Here is a 25,850-nt window from a genome sequence, read left to right on the forward strand (position 1 = left end):
CATTCTGAACTATTATAATTTCTATGTATTAAAGTAGTTCATTCCTTTCTTTCATCTACAATTTCTAACTTAGCTTATGACCAGTTCCATTTGCTTTTGGTTTTTGTGTACTTCAAACTATCCCTCAAGTTGAAATGAGCAAAAAGTAATTGTTTTGGTCAGTCTTTGTAAAGGTACCTAGTTAAATATATGATTCTAAATTAACGATATTGTCATCTTAAATAATAGCTCCTGCACATCATTTCTTAATTCTATTATAAATTAGCAATAATTTTTTCATCATAAGTAAACAAAATTTAAATAAATATTTGATTTTGAATATAACGATCACTTGCAAAGATTGAAACAATTGTTTTAAATAACAAATTCTATTCCAAAATATAAAGTATACTTCATTTAATTCTTAAAAATAATTTAATAATTTGCATTAAACAATTGTATTACCTGGAACATAAATTTAAAGAATAATTATATTACAATAAACGAAATAAAGAAAAGCTTAAAAAATAAGAAGGAATTATAAGTTAAACATATTACTTAAAAAGTAAAAAATAATTACGTCAGGAAACTCGGTACGGTTTCACGGCAAATATATTAAAAGGCATGCGTGAATGGCACCAAATACTTAACGTCAAAGTTGGTAATTCAATTTGTGTAGTATCTTTATATTAAATGTTAATCAAAATGCAAGCCTATATTACTTTGTCGAAATTATAATCTTCATAACCCAGACGCAGAAAAATGACCAATAATTCAAAACGTTTTAACTGCTTTTGTAACTGCAAAGGATTTCATGAAGAATGAAGAAAAGCAGCAAATTGTACACAATAAAATGTGTACTTATGTCACAATTTTCAAGTATATAAATCAGTTTTGTTTCTTAGATTCTCTAGCAGTTTGGGAATTTGAGTCCACTTTATATGATCAAACCAAAAAAAATTTGGATAAGGTGTACACCAGATCATTTAATGACAGGTTCATTACTGGTAACGGCTGGCAAGAGACATCTTGAAAGTAAAATCTAATATGAAAGATCGTTACGTACGGGAACAATAGCACTTGCGGCGAATACCACGTCGATCGCTTTGTCTCCTTTAGCGGCAAAGGCAAGGCAAGGCCCGTGTCCTCTCCGTTTGTACGTTCACGATGAACTAAAAAAAGAAACGACACACTTGGTATTCGGTAGGACAGCCCAGTCGCCCCGAAATTACCGTGTCTTACCTTGAAACGGATGGATGTTGCTGCTGCCGAGCGTAGCGCTCAATCGGATAACGACAAGACACGGCAAAATGGCCGTCCCAGGGAATCAAACTTTTCGAATGTTTACGGTGTGTACTGTTCCCGGGCGTGCGTGTTTGTTGCCAACGTGGGCCTAAGTCGACCTTACACGACCGGAAAGAAAAACGGTTATCACAAAACCCCAGTAGGGACGCTTACTGGAGACCGACGGTTTCCCGATGAACGCACTGCGTCAAATGCGGAAACTATTATCACCGATTATCAGTGTCTCTTCTCTCGCAGTTGTATGCCACACGAAACACACTGGTTGAAATATGCGTACGGTGCGTATCACGAAACTAGTCGAATATAGAACTGAACTCGAAATCAAATCCAGAAGTAAACTGGCAAGCATAAATGGCTTCCTTGCGCCTAGCTATCACCACTGGCCAAATGTAGTACTAGAGTCGGGAATGGCGCAATATTTGAATTGCCATGAGCGGCAGAATGAATTTTTCAAAGAAAAAAAAATGTTTAGAGGCAAGAAAAATTTATGAAAATGAATAAAATATTATTCGTAAGTGTACGTAATCCACTTAATGTAGTTTTTGCTATATAATTACTTATCAAACTTCTTAAACATTTTCTAAGAATACGTCCTATCAACCGTTCACAGGTTTCTCAATGAAAATGGCGAATGTCTTCAGTTAAATACTTATTGAGTCCTCACTATTTCATGCATTCCCCTCTACTCGTTGCATCCCACTCTATTCGCTGCAAACCCGTAACCATCGTTCTTTTTGAAGGACAAAATGTAGAGCAGGTCAAAAATTTGAGAGCAAGCGAATGGAAATGAGGGCGTCTATTACACTGGACTCCATCGATGGTTTCCTCCTAGTCCGCACTGCCCTCTTCGACCGCGCAGCGTACTAGCGGCGGGAACAGCGCGGAATTCGAATCGCTCGAGGGGCAGAATGGACTTCCTAAAAAAATAAATATTTATAAACAAAAACAATTAATGAAAATTATTTTAGTATTATTGTGGAGCGTCCCTGACCCACCTAACGTAGTTTTTGTTAAATGATAATTTACAGAATTTTATAAAGAATATAATAGAACATGTTCTATTAAATGTTAACAAGCTTCTTAGCGATTCAATTGAACCGAAGTTAGAATATTATCTTAGCTTAACAGAAATAGTTTCTAAATATATATACAGTGAAATACTGTAGGAAAATTTACGATGTATCTACTATCGGACATAGAAACGAAATCGTGATTTCATGCCTCTTATATATTTACGTTCTACACCATTCTTCGTATTCCTCGAATAAATGGGCACCTGCAAATCATTAAATGAGCATGTAAATGAGCACCCGTAAACATAAGAAAGACTTTTCTTATCCGAGTTTTTTATAAACGCAAATCGGAGTAACTCTTAAGAATTGATTTCATTCGAAATAGGTATCCAAAACGTAAAACCCCAATTCCATTTCGTAATTGAAATAAGAACAATAAACTATTATGGATTTCCAATTTTAAATAGATTTTGAATCTATTTGCGTTTGAAATTAAATACTTCCAGAGAAATGAGAATATTAGAAAAGAGTCGATCAGAATGATACTTGTTCTATCGACTGAATGAACTCTCGAAAAAGTTAAACATCACGCGTAACTCGAAATAGCCACATTGGCAAAAACAGATGAGATTAAATTGTTTACATGCATTTTAAATACAAATACAAGTCATAAAATTACATGTCCGAAAAAGGCATAGACAACGAAGGGTTAACATTACGACTAGATGGCACAGTTAATTCGAGACGACATTTCTCGTGGAGGAATTGATCCTCCATTCCCTCTGATAATTACTCGATCGCGGTCGCTGCAAAATGACAATCCGCCTTGCGAGCCGCGGAAGGAAGGGGCGATAAGGCCCGAGGGTGAACGAGTCCGAGCGAGAACGCCATCGGGAGACATAAGATCCGCGAGAGAGCAAGGGTGTTCTGCGACACTAAACCAGCTCGTGATTGTCAATCAATCCCCGAGGGTCGGAAATCCTCGGGCTGGGGAAGACATGCTCGAATAGTGTTTTGCTGAAGGGGGAATTAACCGCCAGCAGCTGGTTTCGCGTTTTGACTGAAAATATTCCGGATTTTAGTAACACAATAGACTATATTTCCTTTACGGACAAGGGAAGATGCGTGATTTTACGACGTTGATCAGTTGAGTCGGCAACTGGTCTTTGCGCTTGCGTTGACTCGGCAACGAAATGATCAAGTTCTCAGTTGGCTCGGCAACTGGACTTTTTGGACATTGACTCGGCAACGTTTTTGAGATCCGATGTTGTCTCGGCAACTTTCGGTTGGAATCTGCTTTTTAAAAAATTCTTAAAAAGTATCCGAATGCATAGTTCTCCCTCCAACTCGGTGAAGGGAGGAAGTCAGACCTTGAGTCGAGCATTCTCATTGGCAGGGAAAAATTCCCGAAGGGTTTCCACCCTCGAAGGCACCCGCGAAACGGCCGGTCACGTAGGCCGCGGATTCCCGGAAAAAACCCTTGAGTGACGTCTGGTCGCCAGAAGCGGGCTTTGGAATTTTTAGAAAGTTAAAAAATCTGTTCGCCAGACGTCGTCTGGTACCTTCGGTGAAAACCCTCGAAAAGAAACCCTTTGAGATTGCTCGGACTCAAGTTTTATTGCCCCCCTTTCGAGGATGGCTCGGGTCCTTCGGTACGCGTGGGAAGGACCTCGAGTTTCCGTGGGCCTTGACTTGAGCGATTACAAAAGATTAAGTGTATACTAATAATTAACGCGGATGGACTATCGACGCTCCAAAGGAAGAACGACGTTCCGGAAGGAACGAGGCCGGGGCTGAAAGAGAATCTTCTTCGCCGGGTGAAAACATTGACAATAATCCGCTTATCGGGAAACCGACATTGAAACCCTCACAGCAGGGGGTGGGAGGCCCGAGACCGGAGTTTTGAGAGCGGTAGTGGAAGCCCGGGGCATATGCGACCCGTAGGAGCAAGGAAGAACGCCATGCCCCTCGAGTCACTAGTCGGCGGCCGAGCCGTGCCGGCCACGCCAGCGTGAAAGCGTTATCTGGTCAGGACTCGAAGCCCGGACGCATGAGTCTGTCTCTACTCTAAGAGAGGGTTAGAGCATCAAATAGGCCATCTTACTCGGACACATGGCCTCCAGGGCGGATACAGAGAGACACAAGTGTGCAGTCCACTTACCGCACCGGCCCTACGTCCACGTGCTACCACCGAGGCTGCGTGTCGACGGACTCGAACGCTTCCCAAATGACTCACCCCCATCCGTTCCTTTACCCACCATGAGTAACGTTCGTCAGAGAATTCATATAACGAAATAATATTAGCCATTTAAATTTATTTTGGGCTGTAGCGGGGCTATTCGACCGTCGCGAAATACGCTACAACTTGTTTGCATATAATATCATATTGCAAAACTGTCAATTCGTTCCGCAATATAAAATTATCTCTCCAATTATGGTTCAATCTTTTACTGTTGTAAGTTCAATGTGTTGATGTAATCAAATTTTAAAATTAACGAAAAATCCTGTGGTTTTCTCATTGATTCATAAACTTATTTTTTATATTATGGTTTTCCAGCGTTATTCGTTCAGTTTGTGCATACTTCAATGTTTTGACTATATTTTACAGTAATGTATTTGAGGTCAGGTTGAGAAAAATGAAACCATCAATTTTCTAGCAATTGTTTTCCTTTTCAGTATAATGGTCAGGGAGAATCGGGAAAAAATGGTTAGAAACTACGTTAAGCAGATTGGTCATCGAGTGTATAAAAATGACACCCACGAAATCTTTCAGACTGCACTCGAGTGAGAAAAACGGGACCAAATAACTTTGACAGATACTAAAGAAATTTATAAAGTTTTATATTGGCTGCGTATTTTTAAGGAGAATAAAATGTATTTTAAGACATTCACATACACTAGCATTTATGTTTTCTTTCATGAATATCTAGATTTATGTTGTTTCACTTCTGCGCGGGAAAAAAAATGAGTAAATTCAACTAATTTTCTGAGTTAAATATGGCGATCTCAATAAGCGAGTAGGTTCAACTTACATTTAGTGCAAAATCACATTTTGTAGTTGAATCAACTCCAAACTTGACTGAAACAAAATTGATAGCTCCAAATCTAAACTTAGTAAACTGGTTTATTGAGTTAGCCACATTTAACGAAGTAAATTAAATGAATTTACTCTCCTTTCTTTTCAGCTTACTAAGAAATACGAGAAAACATGTTTGATGAGGGTTGCATATGGTGTTCCTAATAGCAGATTATATTTTCTATTGGAACAAAAAAAAACTAAAATAAGCACAGTAAATAGAGGAAACACGATTGGAAATAAAATTGTGTATTTTCGAAGGAATTGACATTCTTGCAATATGATATTAGACGCAAAGAAGTCGTAGCGTATGTCGCGACTGCAGAACAGCCCCGCTACAGCCCAAAATAAATTTAAATGGCCAATATTATTTCGTTATATGAATTCTCTGACGAACGTTACACATGGTGGGTAAAGGGGCGGATGGGGGTGAGTCATTTGGAAAGCGTTCGAGTCCGACGACACGCAGCCTCGGTGGTAGCACGTGGACGTAGGGCCGGTGCGGTAAGTGGACTGCATACTTGTGTCTCTCTGTATCCGCCCTGGAGGCCGTGTGTCCGAGTAAGATGGCCTATTTGATGCTCTAACCCTCTCTTAGAGTAGAGACAGACTTATGCGTCCGGGCTTCGAGTCCTGACCAGATAACGCTTTCGCACTGGCGTGGCCGGCACGGCTCGGCCGCCGACTAGTGGCTCGAGGGGCGTGGCGGTTGCTCCTACGGGTTGCATAGGCCCCGGGTTTCCACTACCGTTCTCAAGACTCCGGTCTCGGGCCTCCCACCTCCTGCTGTGAGGGTATCAATGTCGTTTTCCCGGTAAGCGGATTATTGTCCATGTTTTCACGTCGGCGGAGAAGATTCTCATTCAGCCCCGGCCTACGGCCTCGTTTCTTCCGGATCGTCGTTCTCCCTTGCCCTCTCGCGGGTCTTATGGCCCCCAACGGCGTTCTCTCTTGCTCTCTCGCGGGTCTTATGTCTCCCGATGACGTTCTCGCTCGGACTCGTTCACCCGCAGGCCTTATCGCCCCTTCCTTCCAGGGCTCGCAAGATGGATTGTCATTTTGCGACGACCGCGATCAAGTAATTAACAGAGGAAAAGGAGGATCGATTCCTTAGCGAGAACTGTCGTCCCGAATAAACTATGCTTTCTACACGTAACTTTAACCTTTCGTCGTCCCTATTTTATTAAGACATGCAAATTTAAAAACCATGTGGAAACTGAAAAATGATGAAATTTCAGAGTTCCGTGGTTTAAAATAAAACAAATTGACGACATTGACATTAAAGCAAAATGATGTAAAGAGAAATTCTGCAAAAAACGTAAACTGAAATAAGCACAGTAAATAGAGGAAACACGATTGGAAATAAAGTTGTCTAAAATTTCCGAAGGAATTGACATTCTTGCAATATGATATTATACGCAAACCAGTTGTAGCATGTTTTGCGACGGTCGAATAGTCCGGTTACAGCCCAAAGTAAATTTAAATGGCGAATATTTAGTTATATGAATTTTCTGATAAACGTGACACGTGGAGGGAGAAGGGAAGGAGAAGACCAAAAATAAATTTCCGGTCGTCGGGGTCGGCTCGGCTCGGCCGCCCGCTCGAGGCTCGAGGGTCCTAGACGTGGCGTTCTCTCTTACTCCTACGGGTCGCATAGGCACCGGGCTTTCTCTACCGCTCTTAAAACTCCTGTCTCGGGCCTTCCACTCCCTGTTGTGAGGGGCTCAGTATCGGCTCCCGATAATCGGATTAGCATCGATGTCTACACTCTGGCAAGGAAGACACTCTCTCTCTACCCCGGGGTGCGGTCTCGTTCCGTCCTGAGCGGCGTTCTCTGTTGCTCTCTCACGGATCTTATGCCTCCCGACGGCGTTCTCGCTTGCCGTCGTTCACCCTCGGGCCTTATCGCTCCTTCCTTCCGCGGCTCGCAAGGCGGATTGTCATTTTGCAGCGACCACGATCAAGTAATTAACAGAGGGAATGGAGGATCAATTCCTCCACGGGAAATGTCGTCTCGAATTAACTGTGCCATCTAGCCGTAATGTTAACCCTCCATTGTCCATCCCTTTTTCGGACACGTAATTTTATGACTTGAATTTGTATTTAAAATGCAAGTAAACAATTTAATCTCATCTGTTTTTGCCAATGTGGCTATTTCGAGTTACGCGTCATGTTTAACTTTTTCGAGAGTTGATTCAGTTGATAGAACATGTATCATTCTGATCGACTCTTTCCTAATATTCTCATTTCTCTGGAAGTATTTAATTTCAAACGCAAATAGATTCAAAATCTATTTAAAATTGGAAATCCATAATAGTTTATTGTTCTTATTTCAATAACGATATGGATTTGGGGTTTTACGTTTTGGATACCTATATCGAATGAAATCAATTCATAAGAGTTACTCCGATTTGCGTTTACAAAAAACTCGGATAAGAAAAGTCTTTCTTATGTTTACGGGTGCTCATTTACATGCTCATTTAATGATTTGCAGGTGCCCATTTATTCGAGGAATACGAAGAATGGTGTAGAACGTAAATATATAAGAGGCATGAAATCACGATTTCGTTTCTATGTCCGATAGTAGATACATCGTAAATTTTCCTACAGTATTTCACTGTATATATATTTAGAAACTATTTCTGTTAAGCTAAGATAATATTCTAACTTCGGTTCAGTGGATGGAACAACTGAATCGCTAAGAAACTTGTTAACATTTAATAGAACATGTTCTATTATATTCTCTATGAAATTCTGTAAATTATAATTTATCATAAACTGCGTTATGTGGGTCACGGACGCTCCACAATAATACCAAAATAATTTTCATTAATTGTTTTTGTTTATAAATATTTATTTTCTTTAGGAAATCCATTCTGCCCCTCGAATTCCGCGCTGCTCCCGTCGCTGGTACGTACGCTGCGCGGCCGGAGAGAGCAGTGCGGACCAGGAGGTAACCATCGATGGAGTCCAGTGTACAGGAAGCGATTGCTTGGCTTGACTGGACTTGACCGTGAGCAATCTTCCAAGTAACCAGGGGTGCGACATTCCTTATGGAAGGATTGTATCGCGGAAGTTAGTTCACCTACTCCAAGCAAAGACAGCGCTAGTGTCTGGACTTCTCATTCTAATAGAAAGAGAACAGAGGAAAAAATATTCTAACCAATAGCAAGAGACTCCAGGAGGCGCAGCGTAGATGCGCATGAAAATAGTCGGGACAAGTGAACCAAAGTCAACCTAACCTCGATTAGTGGCAATATTTTTACAACTTTCGATTACCTTGGGTATTAAATCGCGAACGTGAGTTTGTGAGTAAAAGTGTAAATCAAGAACAGTTTGTAGTTTCTTACTATAATAATTGTAATAATTAAATGGATTAAATGCAATCTATAGATCGCTTTTTGTGTGGAAAGGCCCCGGGTTTCCACTACCGTTCTCAAGACTCCGGTCTCGGGCCTCCCACCTCCTGCTGTGAGGGTATCAATGTCGTTTTCCCGGTAAGCGGATTATTGNTTAATTGTTTTTGTCTATAAATATTTATTTTCTTTAGGAAATCCATCATGCCCCTCGAGCGATTCGAATTCCGCGCTGCTCCCGCCGCTAGTACGCTGCGCGGCCGGAGAGGGCAGTGTGGACCAGGAGGAACCCATCGATGGAGTCCTGTGTACAATCAGAGATGACAACAGAGATGAGTTGGGCGATTGCTCACGTGTAGGGTCGCGCGATCGCATCGTGTGCTGCCCTCTGGTGTTGTACGTGAGTTTTCACCGTTTTTGCCCCCAAGGTCGGCGTAACGAATTTCTGGTAAGGGCTCGCGCACTCGCGATGACGGTGCCATCTACCACTCGCCGCTGGCGGCTCACGTACTCGTGATGGTAATACCATGCGACAGTTGACGGTGATGGCTTACCTACGCTTATCAACACTGCTCACATTTGATGATAAGGGAAGAACACTCGTGGCGCCCTTTTTGACTTTACCCTTCACTTACCTCATTTATTTCATCCGCAAGTGATACAGGCAAAATTACAACGTAGGTGCTCCAGAGTTAAGATATACTGCAGATACAATTATTATAAGCTCGGAAATTAATACAAAAAATTATGAACGTTCCGTAGGGAACACATAAAACCTAGATAGAAGGATATACCCAACAACATAGTTCGACGTAGTCGGTATGACGTCAGGTGTAACGTACGTGTCGCAAGATCAAATCCTGACGGACGGGAAGGGTGGGTACGGTTTTTTACATACATTTTTTTCGGCACATTTTACAGTTGATAGCAATCGCACGAAACACATTACAGTTATGTAATTTTTTATTATGAGTTCAGTTTTTCATTATTTCGGCCCACCGTCCATAAGGTGACTTTGTTAAGTAATGTGAAATTAATTAAAATCGTACCGCAAGATAACAGTATCAATCATTCTTATCGTTAGTATTATTATTATTTATTTACTCATGTGTGGTAGGTGAAATTAACGAAGGCGAATCTACTATTGACAAGTCTATATTTTCGTAGATTCACATATTATTAATCGTTAAAAATTATATATGTAAGCCTCGTGTAGAAATTGGTCCAACTGTTCCCTTCTATGATGAGACGACCAAGTGCCATCCCGTCCACTGTTCGCAGGGACTGTCTTGGTCTAGCCGTATCAATTGTTTAGGCCATGCTCATATCTTCTAAACATGCTCGCCTTTCCTCGCCCATGATTCTGGGAATAGGTCCGCCCATGGACCTCCAATACTTGCGCCTTGCCTCTTCGAAATATTTCCTTCACATGTTGCTACCGTTATCTCATTCATTGCAAAAATTTAAATTATAATATTTATTTTGAGAATGAATTAATGAGCTCGGATGATAAAATCCTTCAATTGAAATATTTGTCCCCTACATTGGTAATTTTATTGTAAAACATTTGTCCCGAAATATTCCGGCTCACGGTCAAACGATGGTAATTAGCAAAATTTCAATACATCGGTAAACACCGAATACGCGAGTCGTGAATGACGTGGATCGCACGAGTCGGCGAAAGATGAAAACAATGAGATTAAAGTACATTGTTGTTTAGAAGCGACGAGCGCGGAGCATCGGGCACGCCCTGGTGTCACGTACGGAACTCACATGCAGCGAATCTGTGTGAGTGCGATTGCTTCTAAAAATCTTCGCGCGTCCCGGCCAGCCAAGCGCCAAGCTACAGGTCGAAACGTTGAGTGTGTGTGCGTCGACGCCCACTCATGGCGAGTGTGCGTGAGAGCCGGTATTCCATTTGGTTCTATTTCTTGACAATGGACCAAATTTATTTTATTGGTAGTTAAACAAATTGTGAACTATCAATAAATAAACATCGTTTATGGCATCAATTTCATGTCAAACATTTTCAAATTTCTCACCATTAGGAAGCATTCTTTTCGTAAATTAGTATAAATTGAGACCGTACACGTCTTTCATAATTTTCTCTAATTACATCTTCAAGTTGTACAGGCACCAGAAACCGTTGAGATCAGTTGAGAGATATTCAGAAACAGAGATATAGTTGAGTGTTAATTAATTTTATACGTACACATTTTGAAGTCGTTTTCAAACTCTTGATATGGCATCTCACAAATCGATAAAGACACACATAAAAATCAGGTAAGATGCCTTTTTTGGAACTTATTATTAATTGACGGACGTAAAGAATCGTCGGATTTGACGGGCTTAAGCATGATTTTATAAACTGTAAATAAGTTTTGGCCTTCGTTCATTACACAAAGAGGCATACAGATAGGCTGGGCTTTTCAGAATTATATGATGTGAATTTTGAATAACTTTTTTTTATAGTTGACAGACGCAGACTGTGATTTCATTAATGGGATCTGCTGATGTGCCTGCGGAAATTGTTCGTTTGCAAGAAATAAATAAAATTCATCAAATTGAAAATGCAAGATTAAGAGCGCATATCGATAGTGGATCAATTCAACAACTTACAGCTACAGATGAAAATGAAGTAGAGTTAACACAAATGACAGAGACGAATTCGCCATCAGAAGAACGAATAGCAAAAATATGAATGGGATGTTCATGTAAGGGATATTGTCAAAGCAAACAATGTGGTTGTGTGAAAAAAAATTCTTCATGTAACGATTCCTGCAAGTGTAACAAATCTGCATGTCACAATCAAGTAAGTGTTAATTGGTATTTTAAGATATAATTGTAAGTTTGTCTATATATTTTCTTTGTTTTCAGAATGATACACAAAATGTAAATCTTGTGAAGAAACGTACAAAGTCTCAAATTTCGAAATCCGTAGAACGGCCTCTTAATGAACAAATAAATAATAAAAATGCTGAGCACTTATATAGCCCGAATAGTCTAGAAAATATGTTTGATAAGTTCAGTGATTTAGATTTTAAGAATATAACTATTAAGATTAATGTTGAAAGTCCGAGTTCTTCAGATTCGGATAATGTTTTTACTCCAAACAAAGACCTAAATAAAGAAAATGAGTTTCATGTGCAAACTAAAGGAGTAGGTGTCCAAACAAGACGTCGGGGTAAAATGCTCAGTGTGCCTTCGGAAGATAAAAGACAGGTACGAAGCTCTTTAAATACTTTTGATTTCTTCCTTTGATCATTCTGAAAACAAAGAAAATATATAGACAAACTTACAATTATATCTTAAAATCCCAATTAACACTTACTTGATTGTGACATGCAGATTTGTTACACTTGCAGGAATCGTTACATGAAGAATTTTTTTTCACACAACCACATTGTTTGCTTTGACAATATCCCTTACATGAACATCCTATTCATATTTTTGCTATTCGTTCTTCTGATGGCGAATTCGTCTCTGTCATTTGTGTTAACTCTACTTCATTTTCATCTGTAGCTGTAAGTTGTTGAATTGATCCACTATTGATATGCGCTCTTAATCTTGCATTTTCAATTTGAAGAATTTTATTTATTTCTTGCAAACGAACAATTTCCGCAGGCACATCAGCAGATCCCATTAATGAAATCACAGTCTGCGTCTGTCAACTATAAAGAAAAGTTATTCAAAATTCACATCATTTAATTCTGAAAAGCCCAGCCTATCTGTATGCCTCTTTGTGTAATGGACGAAGGCCAAAACTTACATATAGTTTATAAAATCATGCTCAAGCCCGTCAAATCCGACGATTCTTTACGTCCGTCAATTAATAATAAGTTCCAAAAAAGGCATCTTACCTGACTTTTCTGTGTTTCTTTATCGATTTGTTAGATGCCATATCAAGAGTTCGAAAACGACCTCAAAAAGTGTACGTATAAAATTAATTAACACTCAACTATATCTCTGTTTCTGAATATCTCTCAACTGATCTCAACGGTTTCAAATTTAAATCTGAACCAACAGTTTGAACAGAGATGAGTTGGGAGATTGCTCACGGGCAGAGTCGCGCGATCGAATCGTGTGCTGCCCTCTGGTTTTGTACAAGAGCTTTCACCGTTATTGCCCCCAAGGGCGGCGCAACGAATTTCTGGTAGCGGCTCACGCACTCGCGATGGCGGTGCCATCTACCAGTTGGCGCTGGCGGCTCACATACTCGTGATGGTAATACCATGCGGCAGTTCACGGTGGTGGCTTACATACGCTTACCAACACTGCTCGCATTTGATGGTAAGGGAAGAACACTCGTGGCGTCCTTTTTGACTTTACCCTTCATTTACCTCATTTATTTCATCCGCAAATGATACAGGCAAAATTACAACGTGGATGCTCGAAAGTTGAGATATATTGTAGCAAGAACGCCATCGGGAGGCACAAGATCCGCAAGAGAGCAACGGAGAACGCCGCTCCGGATGGGACGGACTAGACCGCAGCCCGGGGTAGAGAGAGGGTCTTCCTCGCCGGCGTGTAGACATCGATACTAATCCGATTATAGGAAGCCACTACCGAGACCCTCACAACAGGGAGTGGAAGGCCCGAGACAGGAGTTTTAAGAGTGGTAGAGAAAGCCCGGTGCCTATGCGACCCGTAGGAGTAAGAGAGAACGCCACGTCTAGGACTCTCGAGCCCCGAGCCGGCGGCCGAGCCGAGCCGGCCCCAGCGACGGGAAACTTATTCTTGATCCTCTCCTTCCCTTTTCCCGCCACGTGTCACGTTTATCAGAAAATTCATATAACGAAATATTGGCCATTTAAATTTACTATGGGCTGTAGCGGGGCTGTTCGACCGTTGCGAAATACGATACAACTTGTTTGCATATAATATCATATTGCAAGAATGTCAATTCCTTCGAAAATATACAATTTTTGTGTTAATGCAGGAGATTGTGAACGGGTAAACAAATAAATTGAGGTGGCGAGTATGAATGATGATTAACTATTTATTGATTAATATTCGTAGATATAAAGCCGCACAACATGTGCTCCCCTTTCTTTGCTCGGGGTTCGAGACAGACTAAGTAGGCTGTCGTTCGGCTCGCTTCGGAACACGAGAGTTGCCGAAGTTATCCGAGTCGAGCTCGGCTCGAGTCGGAGTACAGTCGCTAACAGAAATGCGCTGAACTCAGTTATTCTTAATATTTTGTTCCAATCGTGTTTCCTCTATTTATTGTGCTTATTTTAGTTTACGGTTTTCGCAAAATTTCTCTTTCTATCATTTTGCTTTAATATCAATGCCGTCAACTTGTTTCATTATAACCACGGAACTCTGACATTTCATTATTTTTCAGTTTCCACATGGTTTATATATTTGTATGTATTAACAAAACAGGGACGACGAAAGGTTAAAGTTACGTGTAGATGGAATAGTTTATCGGGACGAGAGTTCTCGCTAAGGAATCGATCCTCCTTTCCCTCTGTCAATTACTTGATCGCGGTCGTCGCACAATGACAATCCACTTTGCGAGCCCTGGAAGGAAGGAGCGATAAGGCCTGCAGGTGAACGAGTCCAAGCGAGAACGCCATCGGGAGACATAAGACCCGCGAAAGAGCAAGAGAGAACGCCGCTGGGGGACATAAGACCCGCCAGAGAGCAAGGGAGAACGACTTTCCGGAAGTAACGAGGCCGTAGGCCGGGGCTGAAGGAGAATCTTCTTTGCCGGCGTGAAAACATTGACAGTAATACGCTTATCGGGAGACCGGCATTGAAACCCTTACAGCAGGGGATGGGAGGCCCGAGACCGGAGTCTTGAGAGCGGTAGTGGAAGCCCGGGGCCTATGCGACCCGTAAGAGCAAGCGAGAACGCCACGCCCCTCGAACCAATAGTCGGCGGCCCAGCCGTGCCGGCCAAGACAGCGGCAAAGCGTTATCCGGTCAGGCCTCGAAGCCCGGGCGTATAAGTCTGTCTCTACTTTAAAAGACGGTTAGAGCATCAAATAGGCCATCTCACTCGGACACACGACCTCCAGGGCGGATAGAGGGAGACACAAGTATGCGCAGTCCCCTTACCGCACCGGCACTACGACGACGTGCTACGGCCGAGGCCGAGTGTCAACGGACTCGAACGCTTCCCGAATGACTCACCCCCCTCCGCCCCCTTACCAAACATGTGTAACATTCGTCGGGGAATTCATATAACGAAATATAACGAAACATTTAAATTTACTTTGGGCTGTAGCGGGGCTGTTCGACCGTCGCGAAATACGCTTCAACTTGTTTGCATATAATATCGTATTGCAAGAATGTCAATTCCTTCGTAATATACAATTAAAGTAATATACAATTTTATTTCCAATCGTGTTTCCTCTATTTACTGTGCTTATTTGAGTTTACGTTTTTCGCAAAATTTCTCTTTGTATCATTTTGCTTTAATGTCAATGCCGTCAATTTGTTTTATTTTAAACCACGGAAATCTGAAAATTCATCATTTTTCAGTTTCCACATGGTTTATAAATTTGCATGTATTAATAAAACAGGGACGACGAAAGGTGAGTTACGTGTACACGGCATAGTTTATTCGGGACGACAGTTTTCGCTAAGGAATCGATCCTCCTTCCCCTTTGTCAATTACTTGATCGCAAAATGACGATACACCTTGCGAGCCCTGGAAGGAAGGGGCGATAAGGCCTGCGGGTAAACGAGGCCAAGCGAGAACGCCGTCGGGAGACATAAGACCCGCGCGAGAGCAAGGGCGAACGACGTTCTGGATGAAACGAGGCCGTAGCCCGGGGCAGAAAGAGAATCTTCTTTGTCGGCGTGAAAGCATTGACAACAATCTCCTTATCGGAAAACCGACGTTGATACCCTCACAGCAGGGGGTGGGAGGCCCGAGACCGGAGTCTTGAGAGCGGTAGTGGAAGCCCGGGGCCTATGCGACCCGTAGGAGCAAGCGAGAACGCCACGCCCCTCGAGCCAATAGTCGGCGGCCCAGCCGTGCCTGTCAAGCCAGCGGCAAAGCGTTATTCGGTCAGGCCTCGAAGCGCGGACGCATAAGTCTGTCTCTACTCTGAGAGACGGATAGAGGATCAAATATGCCATCTCACTCGGACACACGGCCTCCAGGGGGGATAGAGGGAGACACGAGTATGCGCAGTCCCCTTACAGCACCGGCCTACCGTCCGCGTGCTACCGCCGAGTTTTATATTGGCTGCTTATTATTAAGGAGAATAAAATGTATTTTAAGACATTCACATAGACTTGCATTTATGTTTTCTTTCATGAATTTCTAGATTTATGTTGTTTGACTTCTGCGCGGGAAAAAAAAATGAGTAAATTCAACTCATTTTCTGAGTTAACCCTTTGCGGTCGCATTTTCCCAAGATCAAGAGAATTTTGGTGGCTGAGAGTAGACATACGACCGCAAAGGGTTAAACATGGCGATCTCAATAAACGAGTTGGTTCAACTTACAGTTAGTGCAAAGTCACATTTTGTAGTTGAATCAACTCCAAACTTGTCTGAAACAGAATTGATAGCTCCAAATCTAAATAGAGTTAACTGGTTTATTGAGATCGCCACATTTAACGCAGTAAATTAAATGAATTTAATCTCTTTTTTTTTTCAGCTTACTAAAGAATACGAGAAAACTTATGTTTGATAAGGGTTGCATATGATGTTCCTAATAGCAGATTGTATTTTCTATTGGAAAAAAAAAAAAACTTGTTTCTTGAGTGTCGACCTAATATTTCTAATTTTTTGTATTTATTGACCCCTAACCTGGAGTCTATTGGGGCATCTACAGATAAAATGATATCAAAACTATGGTTCACCCAATAAATTGCTTCTTAATGGCATTCAAGGATATTTATCAGTTATCTAAAATTGAAACCAACTTGTTAAAAGAAATAAATAAATGTTACTAACGTAAATATCTCAAAATCGTACTGATTGACCCCGTGTGACGGTATTGCAGTTGTTAATATTTATAAAATTTATTCCTTTTTCGCCGATCAGCGCTGTTCTCGCCGTGTTCATCGACATGGTAAACAGTGAAAAGGTCCTACCGCCGTAAGGTAATAAAACCATTATACCCCTTCCGGGGTTTGTACGTCTTCACCCGCTTTTGAATGGCGGATTACAATGCAGGCCATTACCACCTGTGGGTAGTTAAAGTATTGGAAATTTCGTCCGGGAGCGAGTAGACTGCTTAATTGGTGGTTTTACCCTGTGACAAACCTTTTTCCGGGTAGAAGGGGTAACGAAGGTCTTCTGGAAGTGTATAAATATTTCATTAATAATGTGGTTTGTCGGAAACGCAGGAATTTTTCTTTATTTAAGGATATGCGATTGGGAAAGGAAGGTCGGTTTTTCTTTATTTATTTTTAATTGCATGAATGCTAGGTTGCTGCACGTAGAAATTATTTGCGGCCCTGAAAAGGGCCTTTTCGCCAGTCCTTAATATTCCGTCCAGAACCCGCCCCGGTCAACCACCTGATTTAATCGATTCGGAATCGAATCGATCATATTTGCGAAAAACTGCGGGTTACGCCGTAGCTCTCCCCAAACGTTTTTCGCGTGGTCGATCAACGCTGCCCTCGTCCTTTCCCTCGCCGGGACCCACAGTCGGGTCATCTCGGACCACACGTTCTCGATTATACTAAGATCCGGCGACCTAGCCGGCCACTGCACCAAATGGATTTCGGGGTGCTCCAAGAACCACGTCCGTACTTCATGTGAAGTATGGACTGCGGAATTATCCTGCACCAAGCGAATGATTGGCATGTCCTCCGCAGGATACATTGCCCGTATGCTTGGAAGAAGAACTTCTTCCAGGATACGGATGTATTCCGCGGAGTTCATGCTGGCAGAAATTTCCACCAATTCACCAGCTTGGTGTCCGCTAATCCACCCCCACATGCCGCACGATACCCGACCACTACGGTTGTGTGGGACGACGTATTTTGGATCCAGCCTGATTTGATATCCTTCGACCGAAATTATCTTTCGGGTGGTCCCGCAGAACATCAGGACCACCTTCTTGATACTTCCTGATCCAATGAAGTACCGTCGTTCTACTGCATGGGATTGTCTCGGCAATGTGGCGAACAGGTGCCCCGTACAGCCACATACCGACGATCATCCCGCTTATTCAGATCGCCATGTTTAACTCAGAAAATGAGTTAAATTTACTCATTTTTTTTTCCCGCACAGAAGTAAAACAACATAAATCTGGAAATTCATGAAAGAAAACACAAAAGCTAGTCTGTGAATGGCTTAAAATACATTTTATTCTCCTTAAAAATAAGCAGCCAATATAAAACTCGGCGGTAGCACGCGGACGGTAGGCCGATGCTATAAGGGGACTGCGCATACTCGTGTCTCCCTCTATCCGCCTTGGAGGCCGTGTGTCCGAGTGAGATGGCCTATTTGATGCTCTAACCGTCTCTTAGAGTAGAGACAGACTTATGCGTCCGGGCTTCGAGGCCTGACCGAATAACGCTTTGCCGCTGGCTTGACAGGCACGGCTGGGCCGCCGACTATTGGCTCAAGGGGCGTGGCGTTCTCGCTTGCTCCTACGGGTCGCATAGGCCCCGGGCTTCCACTTCCGTTCTCAAGACTCCGGTCTCCGGCCTCCCACCCCCTGCTGTGAGGGTATCAATGTCGGTTTCCCGATAAGTGGATTGCTGTCAATGCTTTCACGCCGACAAAGAAGATTCTCTTTCTGCCCCGGGCTACGGCCTCGTTTCTTCCGGAACGTCGTTCTCCCTTGCTCTCTCGCGGGTCTTATGTCTCCCGACGGCGTTCTCACTTGCACTCGTTTACCCGCAGGCCTTATCGCCCCTTCCTTCCAGGGCTCGCAAGGTGTATCGTCATTTTGCTACGGCTGAAAAATGATGAAATTTCAGAGTTCCGTGGTTTAAAATAAAACAAATTGACGGCATTGACATTAAAGCAAAATGATACAAAGAGAAATTTTGCGAAAAACGTAAACTAAAATAAGCACAGTATATAGAGGAAACACGATTGTAAATAAAATTGTATATTTTCGAAGNTAACAAAAACTACGTTAGGTGGGTCAGGGACGCTCCACAGTAATACTAAAATAATTTTCATTAATTGTTTTTGTTTATAAATATTTATTTTCTTTAGGAAATCCATTCTGCCCCTCGAGCGATTCGAATTCCGCGCTGCTCTCGCCGCTAGTACGCTGCGCGGCCGGAGAGGGCAGTGCGAACCAGGTGCAAGTCATCGATGGAGTCCAGTGTATATGGTAGTGTCACCCCCCTGCAAGTAACCTCTCGTATAGATTTGTTTTGTTTGGTGGCGCGGTTGTATTAAGACGATTAATCGGAATTGTACGAAATGGACTTGACAACTTTACTTAGAAAGTATGTGCAAGTTCGTGAAGGTTAGCTCGATTACTTCAGAAACCAATTATAATTTACGATTATGCTTTTGACGCTAAGATGTTCGTGTTGGAATTGTTATGGGTTTTGTTGCTTAAGAACTTTTATGCCGAGTTTATTTCGAAACTATGTAGCGTATATCAGTTTCATTGCCGAGCGGTATTTTGATAACAGATTAATAAGTAAAGTGTAAATTTGAGAAAATTATACAGTGCTTAACCAAAATTGGCATATCTGTTGTGTCTGTGAAAATATCTGAAAACTGTGAAAAAAAATGTAACATGATGTTATGTGTGGCCCAATGATACTTCAAACAAATTAGTAAGTTGACTGCTAATGGTCTTGATGCTTTTTTTGTAAAGACTATAAATGCAATAAGTACATTAAATTCATATAACTGACTGTACAGTTATGATATTAGTATGGTTAAAGGTCAGATGACGAGTATCAACCTTACTCATTCTATATTTGATATTTTGACAGCTTATGTGACATTAATATTTTCCAAATTCTTTGTGTGATAAAATTGAAACTGCATTATATCATCATTATGCTTGTAAAATATATAAGGCACACACTCTTCAGCCAGGGCATCCTAATAAATTGACGTTAACTTTGTTTACATGCAATTACATCGAACTAAGAAGCGCAATTACACTGCTTGACACTATTCATTACGATTTTTGCAGTGACGCCTCGCTTTCAAATAGTTGATAAATGTAGATTTTAATATAACTACAATTTGATTTTAAATTGAAGGAGGAAGCAATGCAGTAATGGATATAGAACAGTGCAAAATAATTAATACATCTTAATCTAAATTATAAATAAACCTATGAGATATGAAATGTTATTTCTCATATTTTTCTTATATTATGTGGTCATAACTTTTAGACCAACATATTACATTTAATGTATTTTAAAATTGCATTAGGATGAGGTAATAAAAAACCTTTTTTTCCTCGCAGAACATTAACTCAGATACTTGGGTTTAGTTGCTCTAGTTCATTTAATTTAAGAAAAATAATATTTGTTTCTTTTCATAGAAGGTAATTTATTCCTTCTGATAGTGCAGGTGACAAGTCACCTATCATTGCACATTAGCCATATCGTATGGGTGATTATAGTCATCCGTTAAAATTATGCATTAATTCACAGCTTTAGGTGAATTTATTGACATTGATTTTTTTTTTACTTTTTGATTTTTTTGATAATAGTGAACGTAGTCGTCACTGGGTCATATTGTAGTTATACCATCGATTAAAATATTCATAAGGCAGAAGCATACTGACAATGGGCATAGCTGAATTGAACGAGTTCAAGTGATTATGAGTACCATTCTAGAATTATTTATGTGTTGTTTGAATGGGCTGTAGGTATGAAATGAGGCAGAATTAATTTAAGAGCACAGTTTTGAGTGACAAGCTTTCTATTGCACGTAGTGACCTTCCTGAATTGTGCCTAGTAGGTATATTGGACCAGTTCTGATCACTTCCTGCATTGATATGTTACCGACACTTTGAGAGCCTTTGACAGTTCTCGTCCGTGCTATGCGACTGTCATCGATCTTAAGGTAATGTCATCAGGCTCCCAATTTCAGGACTAAGCGCATGATTTGAAAATTAATAGTTGTACCTTTAACGTTCTTTGTAAATTGTATATTTGTTTCCTTGTTTACCAGCTTGTTTACCATAGATGAATCACACCCTCAAAAGAATTAGCCAAAGTTTTAATTGAAAGGTGTTAATCATAGCCAGATAGATTATGAAGAACTACGTGAACGATGTGCGAATTTTTATAATTCAAATTACACTTAGGATGTGCAGGACCGCGATACTAGCCTGTGAAGTGGCAGTGATACCGACGCTTGACATCCTGCGGTATAAAAGGTTTTTTTGCAAATATGATAAAACATTGCAGAATAATATTCTTGTGTCTGTATGGTATTCAGCAATTCCATGGGAACGATACGTTTATGGTAATATTCCAAAAATCGCGCTAATTCCTCAAGCTCATCCATAAACCAATGTATACAATTGTCTTTGCGATTAATTTTAAATTTGTGTAACGACCCATTAAAGGTACATTGCAGGTAATATGCAGTACTGTATGGGATATGTTTTTGATATAGTATCATGTTTGTGGATTGAGAAATGTTGGCGACTGATTCTAACATGCATTTCTTGTTGGTGTACATAAGAAAAGGCACTGCTTCTTCGTATTTGTACTTTGTACATTTTTTAATTTTCTCTTTTTCGTTTGGTAAAATCACTGGATACTTATTCATATTTATGTAGTCAAGTTTATGTTTTTCAGAAGAATTCTTTGTTTTGAAATGACAGACGTCGATTGCACAATTTAGTATCGTGCTCATGTTTAGAAATCTGAGTATTTAGGAGTCACGATAGGCTTCGAATCCAAGCAAAATGATAAACTAAATTTTTTGAACAATACGCGTCATCATCATCATCATCATCAATTTCAGTTTCCACCATAAGCAGATAAATCATAGGTTTATCTGTGATTTGTTGACTTCAGTCAAATGAAACTATTCCACTATTTTGAATTCCACCGTTTGAATCATGTTCTATTTAGTAAACGTTGATTGCTAATCCATCTAATCTTTCAAATTAATATAATATCCTTTAAACTCATCGGAAAACACAAACCTTCATATTTTGACGTTAAGTAGAAATGTGAATACGAATTAACAGAGCTCATGTGACTAGTAGTTGGAAAAAGAGCCGATATTACGGCCCATAGAAAAAGTGGGTCATTGTTTCTAATGTTCACAACAGCTTTCCTATTTTGTATATCTTTTGAAAGCTCGACGTACGTGGATATGCCGCCACGTAATGGCACACATTTATTAATGTTTACTATTAAATTTATAATTTCGGTCATCGACGATCCCGACTCTCTCTCGGCAATTCGGGTTTAACACGTTCACGCCGGCGCGTACCACCGGTGGCTCGCGCTTGATTGCGCCATCGGGCGGCGCGTACCACCGGTGGCTCGCGCTTGATTGTGCCATCAGGCGGCGTGTACCACCGGTGGCTCGCGCTAGACGCATCATCGGGCGGCGTGTACTACCTGTGTTTCGCATTCGATTGTGCTATTAGACACTGATAATTTAACGTACATACATAAAAACGTGTATTTTGAATAAAAATTATAATTAATAACGTATTATGAACATAAATTTTGCTTAATAACACACACATAAAAATTCAGTATTATGAATGTAACTTCAACACTCAAATCTTCCCCCGAGGAACATTTCATAACGTTGCTGTTTACGTTAACAAAATCTTCGCCTGAAGAGGAAGAAAGTATTCGTAATCTTGATGCGTTTCTCCTGCCTCTATTTACACATTCATGAGACGAATCACTTATTTCCATATCCATGTTATGGGCAAAATTAAAAAAATATTTTTAAGGGCAAAATTTAAAAAAATATTCTAACCACCTTTTAGTTATTTTTACTAACAGAAATCTGTGGTTAGGATATAAAAAACGGCACGAGTCACATAATTTGCAAAGTAAGCGCTCAATGTAATACTGAAGAAACAAGAAGCGCGTGCAAGTCTGAACACGCGAGAAATGCGCGCCGCCAGATGAAGCGCGACATAGATTTGTGTGCCGCCGTTGGGGGAAACAAATGAAAATTGGCGCCGGCGGGAACGTGTTAACTAACGTTTCCAATCTGGTTCGATCCGGGACGCTTCGGGTCACTTTGGGTTCCGACCAGTCGATTAACACCGATTACATGTTTTTCTATTCTTACTTTATGTCCAGGTGACCCGCTGTTCTTTGGCTTACTTTAACTGGATTTAACCGCAATTAATTGAAATTAAACGACTTATGATCCGATCTGCATGCGCTCTCCGCGATAGCCGGCTCTTTAAGTGACGGCATTTTTATTCTAAACAAAAAATACAACGGCACAGTGTATTCTATATACATTTGTGCTTTAGCAGCTGACCAGTGCCAACTGACAACCGCTAAATTACAACCAGTTATATAGGCACCCTTTGTACCTTCGAATTTAGGGAGAACTACAGTAGTCCGGAAACCGGAAGATAGCCATGGGAATCCGAGTACAGGCACGCGATTAGGAAACACGCTTGCGAAAGAAGTCCGAAGTCTACCCGCCGCGAAAAGCTCATCGACCAAGCTGACTCCAGAAGTCATTGGTCGACTCAAGGCCGTCACCCTGATAACTCTGCAGTGCCTCAGAACGTCTCTACACCACTGCTATCACCTAGACCCTGGCAACCTCCACCAAAGAGAACACCCTACCCATAAAACCAACAAATTAACAGAGCTTGGGGTCTTTTGCCGTCCATTTTGCATTCTACGGTTAATTAACGATCCCGAGCTTGGAGCTCCTGGTTCTCGGTTCTGAGTTCTGAAAGAGTCAGAGACCGAAGCCGTCGAAACCCCTCTAAAGGGCACCTGTACCATGAGCCGCAGTAGTGCTATTCGGTACTCCTGCGATTCAAGCGCATCAAGCCAGGAAGGCACGGCAGCACTGTGATCTTCCTTGGACGGGAGGCTTCTAGAAGCCTCGTAACCCTAGGGCACGCAACGGGTTGAAAGTGTTCACGTGCATTCATACGGCTGCGTCAATCAAGGGAGAGACGTCACTGAAATTGGCCGCTGATAAGTCAGGTATAGGGCCTTCTGCAAGCTCGGGCCATCTTCATTTTCATTTTAACCTTTATATCACCACTCCCATCTCCGTTCGAATTGAACATTAAGGTGGAGTGAAGCTTCCCTCAAATCAGTCGATTCTAATAAGACACACTTTTTTAAGGGTGGTAGATCGAACGGTCCAAAACTTTGACACATGACTCGTGAGCACCTAAGAATTGTCCTGACACTTTTAAAATTTGGATTTTCGAAACAAATTTTATTGACTTAACTTACAAGGAAGGTACCTGAGGTGTCCCCCTCCGATTTTGTTCATTATTAAATATGTCATAGAAGACCAAAATCTAAGGGACCCGTGTTTTTTTTTATCGGCGGATAAACACTTTTAGGGGGTGAAATCAGGCTTCAAAGTTGGCCATGAAAGAGGGTGAGTTGGCTGTTTCATATAGAAGCACTCGACCGATTTTCATGAAACAACCGTCAAAATGTAGGGAATGAAGAATTATGAAACATGCATTTGGAATTTTTCGAAAAAATTCATTTTTAAGGGGTGAGCCACCCCTTTGAATACTTCTTTTACCCCTTACGCGAGCAGTAATTGCTCTATCCAAATGAAACTTGGTTAATTTATAGACCAGAACAATACAAAAAAAGTTTCATTTGGATAGAACAATTACTGCTCGCGTAAGGGGTAAAAGAAGTATTCAAAGGGGTGGCTCACCCCTTAAAAATGAATTTTTTCGAAAAATTCCAAATGCATGTTTCATAATTCTTCATTCCCTACATTTTGACGGTTGTTTCATGAAAATCGGTCGAGTGCTTCTATATGAAACAGCCAACTCACCCCCTTGCACGGCCAACTTTGAAGCCTGATTTCACCCCCTAAAAGTGTTTATCCGCCGATAAAAAAAAACACGGGTCCCTTAGATTTTAGTCCTCTATAACATATTTAAAAATGAACAAAATCGGAGGGGGACACCTCAGGTACCTTCCTTGTTAGACTAGAACCAAAATGACGTCAAGTTCGCATATTTCTATCGATATACAATTATTGAAGGCTCTGAAATGAAAAACGGAAGTGTCAGGTGACTTGTATAACGATTTAAAACACTTTAGTAATGGAGAAACTCACATGTAAACGGGATAAAGTCACAAAAAGTGTCCTACGTGCTTCTGTGCTAAAACGAAGATTACGCGAGTTCTCGGAGAGAAAATTTAGTTGAAATTAAATTCACAGAAGGCGCAGGGTGGCATTGTACAGTCAATTGGGGCAACAAAAACCATGAACCTGGGGATTTTTGGAGTTTGACCTCTATTTCTTTATAATTATTGTACGGAAACGATATATGGAGTATGCATGCCATTTAGTACAATACCCACTATAATTCGAAAAAGCTGTTAATACAAATACGAATGTCGGTAATGTAAGTATTTAGAAGAATCCATTTTTTCGCCATCGATCAAATTTCTGGACGTGTTTCATTTCACCTTAATTATCATTGCAAATTCCATGCCTATCTTCGGGTAATCAGATAGAATAAGAGTTTACAACCTCTCCGAACAGTTGAACCCGAAATCTCAGCATCACGAAACAGATTAGATACACACACAAGTCGCGATTTAAATAGCGAATAATCTCGGTGTCTGCACTTCCCGCGTTCAGCGATCTACCGCCGCCAAGCGCTTTATCGTAATACCCGAACCGAGCAACACGGAAGTAGAACAAACCCAAAGAAAGTAGACTAGGACACCTTAACTGTCCCACGCGACTTACTTGTACCGAGCCTTGACCGACAGACAAATTTAGATACTCTGTTATCACATTTCAGAACTGCCATTTATTGAGATTCTACTTAGGTCCTCACTCCCCGCAGATCCAACCAAAGGAGTTGATATAGCTGCCTAAGTCATCTCCGCATTTAAACAATAAATCTATTACGTAGGCGTTCGAGGTAAAATCACCTAAACTATACCGAATTTGCCCGGTCTAGTTATTCCCTTCGGTCGTTACGTAACAAGCGCAATGTGTAATGACTAAATTACAATTTTCAATTTACACCCTAC

General features: G+C 41.1%; 3 protein-coding genes and 1 long non-coding RNA gene across 4 annotated transcripts in view; 2 read left to right on the forward strand and 2 right to left on the reverse strand.

The window, feature by feature from the left end:
- LOC105695291 (putative ATP-dependent RNA helicase me31b) overlaps window positions 1–1,518 on the reverse strand; it is a 44,279-nt gene extending 42,761 nt beyond the window's left edge. Inside the window, exons 1-2 of the mRNA XM_012416738.2 lie at window positions 1,222–1,518; window positions 1,046–1,151 (exon numbers count right to left, since the gene is read on the reverse strand). The gene's annotated coding sequence lies outside the window, so the exon portion shown is untranslated. The remainder of the gene's footprint in view (window positions 1–1,045; window positions 1,152–1,221) is intronic.
- Window positions 1,519–11,408: 9,890 nt separating this feature from the next.
- LOC105702266 (chromosome-associated kinesin KIF4-like) lies at window positions 11,409–11,993 on the forward strand. Its single transcript, XM_012429698.1, has 2 exons — window positions 11,409–11,541; window positions 11,607–11,993. The coding sequence occupies exons 1-2, from the start codon at window positions 11,431–11,433 to the stop codon at window positions 11,988–11,990; spliced, it is 495 nt and encodes a 164-aa protein (XP_012285121.1). The 5' UTR covers window positions 11,409–11,430; the 3' UTR covers window positions 11,991–11,993.
- Window positions 11,895–12,716, reverse strand: LOC111673870. Its single transcript, XR_002762134.1, has 3 exons — window positions 12,590–12,716; window positions 12,061–12,400; window positions 11,895–11,995 (listed from the first exon to the last, which is right to left on the reverse strand). It is a non-coding gene; the product is annotated as an uncharacterized LOC111673870 (long non-coding RNA).
- A 6,302-nt stretch (window positions 12,717–19,018) lies between these two features.
- LOC105696047 (serine/threonine-protein phosphatase 2A regulatory subunit B'' subunit gamma) overlaps window positions 19,019–25,850 on the forward strand; it is a 51,499-nt gene continuing 44,667 nt past the window's right edge. Inside the window, exon 1 of the mRNA XM_023431747.1 lies at window positions 19,019–19,132. Within this exon, the coding sequence (XP_023287515.1) occupies window positions 19,087–19,132 (46 nt within the window). The 5' untranslated portion in view covers window positions 19,019–19,086. The remainder of the gene's footprint in view (window positions 19,133–25,850) is intronic.

Source organism: Orussus abietinus, unplaced genomic scaffold (assembly GCF_000612105.2).
Source record: "Orussus abietinus isolate OABI.00-Male unplaced genomic scaffold, Oabi_2.0 scaffold166, whole genome shotgun sequence".
Taxonomy (NCBI): domain Eukaryota; kingdom Metazoa; phylum Arthropoda; class Insecta; order Hymenoptera; family Orussidae; genus Orussus; species Orussus abietinus.

Coding starts and splice junctions, on each gene's coding strand:
- LOC105702266 (XM_012429698.1), top strand. CDS start 11,431: ATGGGATGTTCATGTAAGGGATATTGTCAAAGCAAACAATGTGGTTGT. Junction 11,542..11,606: donor AATCTGCATGTCACAATCAA/GTAAGTGTTAAT, acceptor CTTTGTTTTCAG/AATGATACACAAAATGTAAA.